At 37.4% G+C, this 15,473-nt stretch overlaps 1 protein-coding gene across 1 annotated transcript in view; it reads right to left on the reverse strand.

The window, feature by feature from the left end:
- Positions 1-3,315: 3,315 nt before the first annotated feature.
- Positions 3,316-15,473, reverse strand: part of LOC107219735 (tyramine/octopamine receptor-like) — a 36,695-nt gene continuing 24,537 nt past the window's right edge. Inside the window, exons 2-7 of the mRNA XM_046745339.1 lie at positions 12,383-12,666; positions 11,500-11,637; positions 8,334-8,446; positions 7,249-7,582; positions 6,072-6,381; positions 3,316-4,962 (exon numbers count right to left, since the gene is read on the reverse strand). Coding sequence (XP_046601295.1) covers positions 4,787-4,962; positions 6,072-6,381; positions 7,249-7,582; positions 8,334-8,446; positions 11,500-11,637; positions 12,383-12,559 — 1,248 coding nt within the window. The 5' untranslated portion in view covers positions 12,560-12,666 and the 3' untranslated portion in view covers positions 3,316-4,786. The remainder of the gene's footprint in view (positions 4,963-6,071; positions 6,382-7,248; positions 7,583-8,333; positions 8,447-11,499; positions 11,638-12,382; positions 12,667-15,473) is intronic.

Raw genomic sequence — 15,473 nt, forward strand, 5'->3', positions numbered from 1 at the left:
CACCCCGGTATGAAACAGGATGCCAGGGATCCACAGGCGTAGCTTACGAGGGAATTGGCTAATTGGAAACGGAAATCGGCAACGCGCATGGTTGGTGGTTACATATCATCATCACTCAATTATTATTCAGCACATAGAATTGCGGAGGCGTGATGCTTATTATTTTCATTACGATTCCGAAGCCTTAGTGATCGATTTCATGTTGAGCTGGTATTTTGGAACAAGTCCGAAATATAATGACCTAAGAAAATTATAATTCAAATGTAATATTAGGATTCGATTTTCGTTATCAGTTACTCTGCAATTTAACATCCTGAAAAATTTATAGCTGCATATGATTACGAAGGTGAACGATTCAACACCTTCGATCATTCCGAGATCAGATACTTTATTCAGACTTCACGTCACACGTGAGAAGAACCTATTTAAAGTAAGGCAAGCAGATCGAAAAGGGCGTCATTCATTCTGACTCATCAGAGCGAAAGGCAAAGCGCAATGTAACGCGTGTTCTCGAACAAACATTTTATGCGATGGTATTAATCTAATCTGGACAGTCGAAGTCCGGTTGAAAGAGCGGATAAAATGTTGCGTACACTTATGCATTGTCACAAACTGACGTCTACAGTTTGTTAATATTCGATGTGCTCTTTGCATTAATTGTACCCTGAAAAGATGCGAGACCGAAATAGTTGCGTTATGAAAAAGCGGACTGATATCTTTAATTCGATATTTGATAAGGTATATCATTTGATCCAAGTACACGTTGGATTGGAATAACGGTTTTTTTCATATTCGTCATCAAAATTAGGAACTTTCGAAAGGAACAGGAAGAGTAGTCCCTTTCACACCAAATTTCAAGCCATTGAGAGACTGTAAAATTAATTTCCCCGTACTCTGCATCGTTGACTGTAGATGCAAGATATAACTTTGAGTTCTTGGAAAAATCGAAAAAATATTTAGGGTAACCCCTTCTGGTTGGTACTGAACTTTGACGAGTCTTGAAACACGTTAGAATTGATTTTCGATGATGCTGAATCGATGGATTTTTTTCGGAAGGAATTGATTTCACGTAGTCTCAATTCGTTGCAGTCAGTGATTGAAATGTTACAGTGAATAGAAGATTGAGTGTGGTGCTGCGCCTAATTAGAGATAACCGGCTTTGATGTAACGCCTAACTACAGGCAACCAAGCAATAAGTTACAAAAGTACCAAATCAGAGACTACCAAATTTAAACAGTAAAACAAGCACCTAATTATGGGCACTCCGATGGAAAATTTGTCAGATTTCATACGAGTGACACAGGCAATCGATATCGCAAGCAAGCATCGTAATCAATCAGTCCCTGTTTACGTGCTACTTTCTAGAGTCATATGTTCCTTGGATACGAAGAGCAGTTTTACGATGAAATTTCTACGATTCGCTTGATTCGGACAAAACTAGCATGTAAGCAACCGATCGCAAGCCTTTCCAGGCAGGCATGCATGGTTCGGATGTTCTCCTGATATCACGGACTTTACGCTGAAATAGAACAAACAGCAGACTATATTAAAAAATTTGTTTTTCGTATTTGGTCTGTAAATTTTGATGCGTTGCTTTGCAGGGTGTTCGGATTGTGCGCAATCGATTTCTCTCGCAAAATTACGCCGATGTAGTGCATCGAAGCAATTTCTTTCTTTCAATTTTCAGAGCTTGGAAACTTTTACTCCGATTCGGTTAATTCTAATCAAAAGTAGCATGTAAACAAGCGATATCGCACACCCCTTTAAGCAAGCAGGAATGCATGCAGACACGCAGCATCAACATCACAAACGACCAATCAATCAGTCCTCGTTTTTAAGCGAACTCCTCGGTTCAGATGTGCTCCTGATACCACGAACGAACATGAAAGTAGTCGGGTAGATAGAATAAGCATAGGACACACAGATCGATACGCCTAATAGAGAAAAAGAAAAAAGATATGGCATATAATGGAAGAATAAGTTGTTAATAATGTTTAGAAAGGGAAAATTTTTACAAACTATCAAATTCTTTCTTTCCATGCTGAAATGCGGTATTATCAAATTTCAATTCAATTTTTATAATTTATTTTATACTCCGGTCACTGTCCTAAATGCAGAAATTCATATTTTGATGTATATTCACAATTGCGAGTCCAATAAGACGTTGACGACTGGCTTCCTGATTTCTGATTCAGACGGTTCGGCCGATTTATTCTATAAACCACAAAACACAGAGCTAGCTGTACAATCCTGCTAGCAGATTTGATGTAATCGTAAAGCATCGCATTACCCGTAGGGACCATTCCGACCAACGCGTTCTATCTAATATTATAGAACCCGATCCACGAGAGATAATAACCTCCCGAAACCCTCGTTATGGGGGTCTATCACCACGTAATGTTCCGGTACCTAATTTCTCATTGGTACGTAACGAGCATTTCACCAACTTACGTGCAACTGGTGACACGCCTCACGGGGTCACCTTTGATATTAAACTGAACAATTTGCACCAAGCCTTATTCTCGGGAGGAATTTAATCCCAGATTTCATATTCCCATAGAACGTAACCGGGGAAAATTTAATGAATTGCGTAAAAATTCCCCCAATACTTGCCTGCGTGTGAAAATGTATGAAACCCCAGCAAAAACATAATTACTTTTCGGTTTAAAATCAGTGAATATGACAACTAGACATATCGAATTAATGGTATAAGTTATCATTGGTGATGGCATCGAAGGACTAGGTACTGAATTTTTATCTCTAAAAACGTATTATTGCGGAAAATTTGCGGCAAACAGTTCCACGGAGATTCGACTAGCATTGAAGCAGCCGAATTCTACGTTTGGCCCGGACCCACGTTCGTAATTTGATCATCCTTCACGAAGAATGTTTTTCATTTAGAACCACTTCCTTAATTGGTAAAAATGACGTTCATTAGCGTTTGCCATTAGTGACATAAATTACAGACTGAGCTCCCCGATGGTTTACTTCACCAAGACGAGTTTGTTGCGTTTTTTTCTTTTTTCTTTTTTTCTTTTACTTTTTGTTCTCATTTACTCCGCAATTTCTTTATCCCACGCAACTAATTGATGGAAGATAATAAAGAAGCAATACATACATACAAGCTTTTAGCGAAATAGCCGTATTTTGACATCGAGTGAACTTTGTCTTCTTGTGTAATTTTGATGATAGTATAATAATGTGGTAACGGATTTTTACCATTCATACGCTACAATCTACGTGATAAAGTTTGTACTTGTTGGCGAACGGGAAAAAGGACCAAGGGGACAGTGATCGGAATGATTAGAATATCAATCAATTTTAACTAGAATCTTCATTTCGATTAAATAGTTTGAGATAATTAACAGCATACAGTTCTGACTAGATAAAAGTTATGGATAGTTTTAACGAAAATTACCTCTAGAACGTCAACGATGAGGCTAATTTATCCGACGCTAAAAGTATAGTGTTATGGTAATAATATATTTTCACGTTATTATAATTATAATAATAGTTGTTATTGTTATTATTACCGTTTTTACACAATTGACATCGCTATTATAACAAGATCACGTCTATATTCGTACAATTTTGCACGTCGATCTGGTATAACGTCAAAAAAAAAAAAAAAATATCGACGTCTCATTAAGTACATGAGTTCTTGGAATTAGAAAAATTATTAATTGTCTTTATGGAATTTTCAATCACCGTAAGAAAACACGAGTGAATTTGAAAATCGTTGAAACTTTTTTTCACTCCTGAATTGGCGTTATTTGTTGATTGTTACAAGCTTACATATATGTTCTATTCAACTACAAGTTGATATACGCTATATAAACTGCGGGGAATAAAACGATTGAAAAAATGGGTGCTATGTAATAAATCGTTCCACAGATCGCGAAAAATCGCTCGTTTCACTTCCCTGCTGCTCGTAAATCAAATTTTTGAATCGTTTAGATACTGCCGTTACAGACCAGGGGCTATACTTTCATAATTATTTTTTCATTTCAGTGTGTGCATTTGGGCTGATTTCGTAGAAACGTTACATGGGGAATTTAACATCTTCTAAATTCTCCTGCATTTATGCAATTCAAGATACATTTTACTGAAACTCGCCTCGATATAGGGAACTAAGAATACATTTCACAGAAATCCGCCTGAATATATGCAATTCGAAACACGTCGCACTCAAATCCGCCTGCATTTATGCAACTCAGGATACAGCTTAACCAAATCCGCCTGCATTTATGCAATTTAGGATATACGTCACAGTCAAAAATGTCTATTAAACGTACTAAATAGTGTCACAGATCGCGAAAAATCGCACGTTTCACTTCCCAACTGACCGTAAATCAGAGTTTTGAATCCTTTGGATGCCGCCGTTACAGACGAGGGGCGATACTTTTATAATTATTTTTTTCATTTCAGGTTTTGCATGACACTTTTTGCACCGTCACGATGAAAATTAATGTCGTTGACGCCCTTTCGCCACAGAAGGGAACATTTTTCAATATTTCTTACGGACGTTTTATGGATCATCTACGCCCTGCGATTTCTCAACCTGCACGGATGTACGTATACGCGTCGATGTTCCGCTTTTACTTTTCCTTTATCGATGAGAGAGCGCGTGAACGTCAAAGTAATTGATGACACTACCTACTGTGCGACACCTTCACTATTCCCATCGCGCACAAACCGCACACCCATATATCAGGTCACACTATTAATTTCACCCCAAACCAGATTGACCTGTCCTGCACTTTGTCCGCGTCACGCGTCGTCGACTTTATGTTCTCGAAGCTTCGGTTCTTGCATCGGCCGTTGGCGGTTTTACTCGGCGTTGAACAATCGGTCCGGCTCTTCCTCTGCACAACTTCTGGCAAGTCAAACGCCAGAAAGCCAGTCTGAAGTCGGCCGAGTAGAAGGCGTAGATGAACGGATTTATCGCCGAGTTGATCCACCCTTTAATCAAAGAATTACCGGAAACACCTCAATATATCACATTTTGGAACTTCGCTTTTTATCGAAAATCTAACAGGCTCCAAGTTTGTAATTTTTTGCAGACAGCTTCCAACTGATTAGTATGATAGAGTAATTCGAGGTAAAAGTCTAACGAATCTCTGGAATTTGCTCATATTCTTTCCAATCTTCTTTCTCTATTTGAAAATTAACAAAATTAATCAAATTTCTCGCAGATTTTTCATATATATAATATCTGAAGGTTTTTGAGAGTAATTTTTATGTACGATTAATCGATTAATCGTAAAAACCAAAGTAGTCGACTAATCACACAGCAACAATAAATAGAATTAATAAGCCTAGTAGCAAAATTTTCTTTACTTCGAAATCGCGTGACTATTAAAGAGGTTTAGAACTTTTTCAAGTTCCTAGAAGTTCTTATTTGAAACGGAACACCGCGAGACGAAACGATTGATCCTAGTAGGTACATGGCACTAGAGGGCTAAAGCTTTATTGATGTTCTTCGACAGGTTAATCTCCCGGTTGAAGCCCACAGGGATTGACGATGAGCATGGAAAAAATGACGTGCGAACGAACGAAAAAGTCGTAAATCCGCACGTGTATCAGGTATTTCCCTGGATTTCCGGTCAGACATAAATCTGTAGTTCGGATCTGGTTGAAGAAAAAGCGTTCATCGAAAAACAAAACGGCTAACAAGAGTTGGAAAAGATTAATTATAAGGGGGGTAATTACTAGTTTTTTCGAAAATTCCAAATCAGTATAAAACGTGTGGTAAATTTTATCAAAATATTTCAGCAATATTATCAAACAGTTTTTTTAACGACACTTGTTTCACTCAATTTTTCTAGTTACCGTAACAAATGAAATTTTTCTCAGCGTGAAATTATAGAAAATTTGTTTCTTCAGAAACTTTAGGATAATCCAATCTAATTTGATGGGATATAATAATGCAAAACACATTGATCGCGTCCTGATGGATCAATTCTATTACGAAAAGTGTTATTTAGCAGCAATTATTAGGAGAAGCGCCGAATGCAATGAATAAAATCATGAATAAAATGAATGAATGTTTGTAAAAATCGTACACGTACCTAACCATGTAAGCGCCGGCATAAGGGTGTTGGGTGGATTAGTGGGCATGAATGGGGTAGCAAGGTAGAGAATGAAAAATGGAAGCCAGCAAGCGACAAAACCACCCACAACAACCGCCAATGTCCCGGCAGTTTTCGTCTCTCTTGCCACCCTGTTGATGCAGCTCTGCTGATGAGTCCTGAAGGTCATCCTTTTCCCAGAGTTCTCAGCTTCCCCTTCGTCGGCTATCTGATCGAAAGGGATGCCTCCACTCTCGAGGGGCGTAGAGCAGCCGGATCGCTTCGATTTCACACTCCGCGAACGCTCTTTCTGCAAGATTACACATTAATTCATCTTAACGTTTAAGACGGAAATGTGATGAAAAGTCAAGCTAACTCGATCCGGCGTAATCCATGCATCCGCGTTTCACTCGGTCCAGCGACTTGAGAGGAGGTCGATTCGACGGCAAACGGAATGTATCGAAGAGGAATCAATACCGCTTCGTTCGTTTTATTGGGAGGCAGTCGGGCGTTGGGTATTCAAAAAATTTAGGGATCCGTATTATACGATAATGTTTATTTCTCTTCATTATTATAAGCATGCGGAAAATGCTGAAATTGTAAACAAGAGCTTGAATCAGATACTGACTTTCGATTTCGAATCGTTTTAGAAACTTGACAAATATGGTACTTTGATTCGTTTGTCTTTAACTCTGCGACGTATCTTCTCTCATACAATCCCACTAATCGAGACACCAATTTTTTTTTTAAATCACACTTGTACCGTTTCGAATATTTCATTATTCAATATTTTCCTGACGTTAACAAAAGTATCGAATCGGTTGCAAAAAAAAAAAAAAAATCTGTATCAGTGAATTTGTTCGGTGATTCTACTAAATTTCTATCACCATCTCAAGGCTGCATATATGAAACTGAACATCGTGACCAAACAATTGTCTTGTCCGTAATTTTTTTTTAATTTTTCATATCTAGAAACACGATCGTGTCTTACGAATATTTATATACTGCTTTTTCTACATGACAAATGCTCAGTGTGCGACTACCTCGTGATAAAATTGCCAGGTCATCAGATGATTTTCAAATTACCTGTTCGAGCAGAAAAATCTTCAAGTAAAAATTTTATTAAGGCTGTAAATGACGAAAACCAGCGCCATTATTTCGTTACACGAATCCATACCTGATTAGTAGTTCGTCTGTTTAACGGTTCCGAGCTGGTAGTTTCGAGGTGTCTGTGACGTCTGGCAATGACGCATGATATCCTAGCGTAAACGTAGAGCATGACTAGCATAGGAAGAAAGAATGAACCCATCGCGGAGAATATAACGTAAGAGGTGTCCATGTTGTATGAGCATTTTTTTTTATCTGTACTCTGGGAGTTGGGGAAGCATCCAAGCATCGGAAGGCTCGCTATAGCGCCAGCGATTAACCAAACGACGATGATCATCGAGCCGGCGAGACGTTTGCTCCTTCGACGTCTGCTGTAGACCAGCGGTTGTGTCACTGCGAGGTACCTTCAAGATTCAATGTTCGTGATATAAATCATTCGATGAAATATACATGTTGCTTGAAAATAGATACCCTTTGATTAATTTCATTACGTTTAGTACTGTCGCGAAATCTTTAGAAATACGACGATAATACCTACTGGAATCGCAAACAAGAGGCTTAGATATGGATTCACAGTTTCAAATCCCTTTGAAACTTTTTAAATCTAGTAGATTTGTTCGATTCTACCCCACGATGAGGCGTTTTATTCGAAAGGTTGTTTTCTACAAAGTTACTGAAACGGATTGTCTTTTTTTTTCACCAACTACATTCAATATTTACCATTTGTTAATTATAGTCTAGGTATATCATTACAATATTAGAAGTAGTCTTTTGAAGAAGACTAGCTGTCATGTATTGAAATCGAAACGAATATTTTTAACATACCGGGTCTAAACGTGAAAACAAGGCACTTTGGTGCCTACAGATAGGCAGCCGGGCGTTACAACATCGGTTTTGAGATAGAAGATTGTAAATCCGGTTGCCTGTTTGTAGGCGCCGAGATGGCTTGTTTCCACGTTTAGGTCCGATATTTAAAACGATTCTAAATCAAGTATCGATGTTTAAGCTTCTGTTTAAAATTCCAGTATTTTCTACTTTCGTATTTGTGAACAGATCTTCGTAAATTCCGAGTATAATCATTTGGTAAGTACTGAACCAATAAAATTGATGAGAAGTACGGTTTCTGGCCAATCAACGTCCTAAGTGATTAATTACCTATCGATCGATATGGCGCACAGGGAAAGAATGCTCGCGGTGCACAGAAGAACGTCTAGAGAGACCCATGAATGGCAGAGGATTTCTCCCAGTTCCCAGTGTCCTCCGTTCAGCTGCAAGCATTGCCAGAAAACACGTAACGGGATAATAATTTCAAGTCTGAGCGGCTTTCGGCCTTTCGTTTGATGCTGCGATTCTCTCACGGAGGAAAATCGTGATTCCACTGTTCTCCCTAAATTCTACTCAGTAATATACCTTTGATCACGCGAATCCACTATACGTATCGGCTTATTTCGTGGAAATGTTACACGGGTAATTTATCATCTTCTAGTTACATTTCACCGAAAACCGTTTGCATATCGGAAACCAAGAGTACATGTCAACCACATCCACCTATATTCATGCAATTTAAAAGGCATTTTAACCGAATCCGCCTGCATTTATGCAACTAACAATACATTTCAATCAAATCCGCCTGCATTTATGCAACTAACAATACATGACAACTAAATCCGCCTGCATTTATGCAATTAACAATACATTTCAATCAAATCCGCCTGCATTTATGCAACTATCAATATATGACATCCAAATCCGCCTGCATTTATGCAATCCAGAATACATTCTACCGAAATTTGCTAGAAGTTGGATTACATTTTACACATCGACGTTTGTTCAATATTTTACGATTGGCCTACTCAGTATACAACTTTTATCGAGGTTTGCGTCAAGTTTCTTATTCGCCAACCTCTAACATCGCATATTATAAAAGTAGAAAGTTCTTCGCGTTAATTTGAAACACAATGATTGAGTAATTCAGTTGCTCTGCGCATCTCCGTTGAAAAGACCAAGTATCGGTAGATTGCTCGTGATACATTTCTAGTAAGAAAAAAAAAGAAAAGAATTACAGAGCTTGAAAATTGCCGATGAAAGTTGGCAATAGACGATTAAAATTTAATTTTTGTTTCTCAGTTTCTATAGTTTTTTTTTCTCTTTTAACTGCTTAAATTAGAACATCCACTGGCTGTTCGGTCTAGTATCAAACTACTCTAGCACTCAAGAAAGTTTGGAGAAGTGAGAAAAACAAAGACCATAATTGTAAGATAAAACAAAGTTCCGAAGTGGGCAACAAATTTCGATAAATTTCTCAGCGCGTTAACTTCTACCGATTTATTCGCACTCGTTGAAGCATTTCAGGTATTCGTCCTATTTTCTGCTAATATTATTTGCCCAAAAAAAAAAAAACAAACAAAAAGTTGAAACTCATTTATCGACGAAATGAACCGCAAGTGTAAATCACGACGCATTTAAAGTTTCAAGTCTAGAGATGAGTTTAATACTGTTTTTGTGGGCAAGACGGTGTTCAGAAAAGTCCGACTTCGGCAATCAAGTTACGTCTGAAGCTGAATCAAGACTGTCTTGAATCTAGAAACGGCCTGTGAATACCGGCCCAAGTGCTAATGATAATTTTATTATACCCTTGGGAAAATTCCACGGAGATGTTTTGTACATACCTCAATAAAATTCAGCAAGGAAATAACGAACGCTTTGAAATATTTATTCCATGCTTTTTCCCGAGGACAATATATTCGAAATCAAACTGTATTCATTGTAACAAACGAATCGTGAATTCAATCGTACTGAATTACGATTAGAAACTATTTCCATCATCGCCGAGCTCACGGGCTATAAAATTATGCATCCAATCGTAGCCAATTTGGCGTATAATCGATCTACGTGACGTGTGTAACGCATGCAATTTTGTATCCAATTACAATTTCTGCGTATCCCAAAATTCTACCTTTGAACAGTGATAAACTTGAAACGCAACTGCAGATCGGAATGAAAAGTCAATGTATCGAATGATTCAACGTCATCGGATCTAGGCGACGAAATTTTTAGATTAAAAAATTTCTAAGCGTTGAACTTAGGTTGTACGGTAAGTTTTTTTGAACAAACGACTTTGGGATTCGGTTATGAAATTTTTACTCCAAGGAAAAAAAAAAAAAAAAAAAACAAAACGATGAAATACAAAATTCCTAAATCGGATTCGAGGGCTTTACTTTTTAAGCTCGTCGCTCATTTTGAGTAAGTTAACGACGCGTCCGTGAGTACTGTAGCCAAAAAATTTCTCGTATACGGTTTAACAGCGCACCTATACACGGAACTTTGTATTCCACTCGAATACAACGCTCATATACCCGCCCAGAGAGGTCAGCATAATTGATGGGGTGGTTTACAAAAAAAAAAAAACACTGAACCGGGAACGGGGATCCCTGTAGCCCTCTTAAGGGATCCGAGTTCGTTGTAAAAACTGACGGTACTTTATTTTATTTATTTATTTATTTTTTTCTATTCTAATTCTATGGAGCGCGAGAGAACTGAAAGTCGAACGCTTGCAAATCCCATATATATATATATATATATATATATAAGTAGGGTAAAAGGTTTCTCGTCACTTTCGAAAATTCAACCAATTTCGGCGAGTACGTAACAGAGAATTTTTTCCTCATTTGCAATAATACTTAATTGTAAAAAATGCAGTGCGTATTGATGAAATTTGTAAAAGGTAAACCTTCGGATTGCAACTAAAAACAAAAAGAGATATATTTTTACATGGATATCTTGTTTTTCTTTCTTTTTTTTTCACGAAGATAGTAATAAGATTTATATTTTTTTTTTTTTTGGGGGGTAATATTGGTAACGGTAGACGACGTAATTGATTTTGTAAATTATTCAAATTAATGTAAAATTTCAATTAAGAAGATACGAATTCGTAATATCGGAATCCGTCGAGAAGAAAAGGAGCGAGGAAAGTTGGTTGAAAATTGATTGTCATTTAGTTAAAGGTGTATAAATTATTTTCTATATACACAGGGTTTGAAGTTACTGAAAATTCCGGTATACCTTGTATAACTTTTAAGCGATACAACCGACCTGCAAGAACTCAATTCCGTCCCGGCGTAGGGATTACAAGTTTTAATTGTGACAAAGTCTTTCAAGTTATAATCCGTTCATTATTCGTAACGAAACGATAATTTGATCATCCGATAACCAGTCGATCAGATTAAAAAATTTTAAAGACCAAAAGGTCATTCGGCTTGCGCACTTTGGTACGTATGTACATATTAACAAATAATTATCGGTACAAATAATTATTACATACCTGCAACAAGACGGCCGGTGGCATAACTGCTAATCCAACTAAGAGATCGGCCGCTGCTAAGCTGGATACAAAACAATTTGTAACCGACCTGAGACGTCTCGTCGTAATTACGGCAGCAATAACCAGAGTGTTTCCCACCTTGTAAAAGTGAAAAATTAAATAAACATAAACTAATAGAAATTTTTAGTTCCTGTTACCGCGCGGTCCTTAACTATTTACATTTTTTACCACAATCGACAAAATGTTATACTTTTTTTTTTTTTCTTTTTTATCACGAGGCCCAAATTTCAAATCAAACCCTCGGTAGACGTGACAAATTTATGCAATATACGTTTTGGCTATTTTCGAATAATATTCTAAAAGATTTTAAATTCTTGTGTCAAACGGTGAGAAATGAACTTCCAAAAACTTTGATCGGTTCCGATTACACTCCAATTATCTTCACGCAATTCGCAACACTTTCAGATTCCCGATGACAAATATTTTCGGCAAAGTTTTCTGGTACTAGAGCAGAGTTCGACGATATAAAGGAACTTTATCGACGTCTCGAGAGATTTATTTCACAAAATACCTCTTGCAAAACCCATCCAGCAAAGTTTCCGAAATATTTTCATCCAAGTTGTCGGTCTCGTTAATTGATTCTGGCAAAATAATTAAAAGACCAAAAAAAAAAAAAAAACTCGAACAGCCCCAAAATACTTTTCAGTCAAATCCATCAAATATCTCTGGTAGTGTTGAAATTGCGTGAAATTAATCAGAATAAAATCATAGATAATCGACAAGTTTTTGAACGAATTTTTCAGACGCAGTGTCAATAAAAAAATTAGTCAATGGCTCGTTGGTTTAACAGTATTTTCCACCTAAATTCAATCACGTAGCTTACAATTGTGACAAATATGAGCACGGAGAATACAGCGGCCTGCAGCAAATCCGTCCAAAGAGGCGTGTATTCGTTCGTGAGATTTTTCCCGCTAGTTGGAACGAAATTATTATTCGTACTGTAGGTTGCAGTTGTCCAGATGGAACCGGATGTGGCCGCCGTTGCTGCCGGGCTTGCCATTTTAAATCTCAACTGTAGGGCGCGTCACGTTTCTGGAGCCCGTAATTTTATCGGGCGGCGTTGAATTTCCTGCGATTGCAGGAACTCGTTCAGGGTTCCTTCATTATCTGGAATGACGAAAAGAGCGCTCGTTATTACTCGAAAATTCTTGTGATAAAATTCACCTCCAAAATATCTGCAAAAAAAAAAAAAAAAAAAAAAAAAAAGGGGGAATCAAGCGAAACTTTTTGTAAGGATGTTCAGTTTTAAATGAGGGCTGATTTTGAGTTGTATTCTACGTATGATGATTTCTTTTTAAATTATACAAAGTTTTTCGCTTGTTTTTCTTTACGCTAATTACCGATATACGAAGAAAGAAGAAACAAGAAGAAGAAGACAAATAAGAGGATCACGAATCACTAAAAGATTAGCATTGGAAAAATTTGTTTAAATTATACTGGAACATTTTTTTTTATGTTTAGTAAACTGATAAACGTGCATTCACAATAATCACACATCACGTCGCAGAGTAAAACAGAAAAAAGCATATTTACCGAAAAAATTTTACTTGACAGGAAAATTTCTGTTTAAAGGCTGTCTTTTTTTCCTTCTTTTTTAATCGATACAGACGACTTTTACGTGGATTCGAACGGTTCGAAATATCGACACGAATATGATCCACTGCAGTTTCGAAAAGACTGAATGAAAAATTATCCTTAATGGTTACGTGCAAGATTATAAGACAGCGGTTTTCAGAAGAAGAGAGAAAATTGCGAGACTTAAATTTGGCCGGAAGTTTATGCGCTGCGGTAAAACTTCGCCGCGATAAAGAAAAATCCTCAAATTGAAAGTCGCATTATACGATACTGACAGTCTGTGAATAATTTTAACTGCTTCTTCTGGCAAAATTATTGGACTTTTTTCTAGAGGTCATCGAGACATTGAAAAGTTTTCAACATAATTTTCCTGTGTCTTCGAGAGTCAAGTGTGTCATACCGTTTAGACTAGGCTTATCGTTAGAAATATCGTTTTTCTGTCTCCCAAAACTATTGATCTGGTTGTAACGAAATATAGCCTAAAACCTGGCCAGACGTTGTAGCTATTCACAGAAAGAAAAATAACCAAAATCTGTTCGGCAGTTTTGGAGTTATAAGCGAACGTACGAAAAAACGTCAAGATTCACGTAGAGGGAATTCCGTGCCAAATCGACCAGGACCTGGCCCTCGACCTCTCGGATTTTGTCCATAATTTTTCATATTGTCGTTCCAATATTAAAAAGCAATAAAGTTTTTCTTCACTCGTTTTTCAATAAATTTGTTTTATTCATGATATTTGTAAATTTAGAAAATTTGAAAAAATTATCATACAATTTTTGTCAGATGTAGAAATTTTTAATTGTAGACCCAGACTCGGTTGGCTTTTGAGTCTACTCTTATTTGAGATCTTGAAACAAAAATTTCCAAAATTAGATGCTCAAAGTTTTTTACTCAAATTTTCAAAAGGATCAAACCCTGGTCTATTCTACGTGGAATGCCCTATAGGTAGAGATGCAGTTCGACCCGTCATGAGAATTGCATGATTTTTAATACCCGTTCGATACCTCGGGCAGAAAAAATATCGTCCACCATCACAGCAGTTCACCTCCTGCAGAAATTTAATCTTCATTCAGGAAGAATAAACCCTTAACTCTGATGTTGACTGTTTTTAAATGTCCAATTCGTGCAGAGCAACGACCCAGTCGTTGACTCTAAGTCAAGCGTGCAAACAGGAAAATTGTACAAATTCTGAGCAGGAATATAATCCGGAAAATTCGATCGAGGAAAAATGTTGGTTTTTCCACCTGTCGAACAACTTTGTTTTCGTGAAACTGGAAAATACGCGAATAGAATTATAATGCGAAAATTTTTGTCCCGATTCTTAGATCGACATCCAGGGAAACTTGGATACGTTGCTTTGTATTTTTGCCTTGCTCGGCACACTCCCAGGAGAATTTTACACCCGTCACGCGGCTTACGACGATATGACACGGGAATCCAGAGGGAATATCAACATGAAAGTACAACACCGACAGCGTCACCGTACATCATGTATCTATATATATATATATATATATTTCTAATGTACATTAGGTGTACATAGAAGGTATCTCGATCAGATTTACGGAATATCGTGACAAACGTTACTGTCGAAGAAGTTCAAAGCTCCTCTTTCTGCCATCGAAATGGAGGAAAGAAAATATAAGCTGCAATAACGGATAAAACCAGTTTGAACATCGACGTTTTTTCCCCGCAATGTAAATTCAACCGCGGCACTTTTTTGAGTCTACATCATTGCCGGGAGAAATTTCAATAACCGGGGTTATTAAACGGAAAATTTTGTTCTTGGTACAAAGTGAAAACTAGATTTGTATCTGAATAGGTAGACAATCCCATTTCTCAAATGATCCGACGATCGATGAAGTAAAACAGAGTCAGAATATCAGCCGACGTCGAAAATTCTAGAAAAAGGTTTGTGTCTTGGCTAAGTGTCGGTAAGAACTCGGTTTAGGAATCTGTATCCAAAACCGGGCTTGTACGTACCTACTTAAATTAGCTGTAACGGCAGAAAATATAGAATTTGTTGGTATTCTTTTTTATCGCGGTTGGCGTAGCGGTAAATTAATGTTAAACCCTCGTTGAACTAAAAAAACAAGTAGTCGAATAAACAAATAAATTCAAGTACATCGGTGATAGTTGTGCCGTATCTAAATTCACAAGCTTTCTTACTTGACTTCACATCGTCAGCGTTGGCTTCTATAAAATCGGCTACAGCTGTAGCGTCGTGTAATTTATAATTTCTGCTGCAGGATCCCCTTTACCGACCGAGCTAATAACGCTCGATTCAAAAACAAGATGTGCCGATATGTTCGAGTGATATTCGCGGGTTCCGAGAGGCC

This window comes from Neodiprion lecontei, chromosome 7, assembly GCF_021901455.1.
Source record: "Neodiprion lecontei isolate iyNeoLeco1 chromosome 7, iyNeoLeco1.1, whole genome shotgun sequence".
NCBI classification, from domain to species: domain Eukaryota; kingdom Metazoa; phylum Arthropoda; class Insecta; order Hymenoptera; family Diprionidae; genus Neodiprion; species Neodiprion lecontei.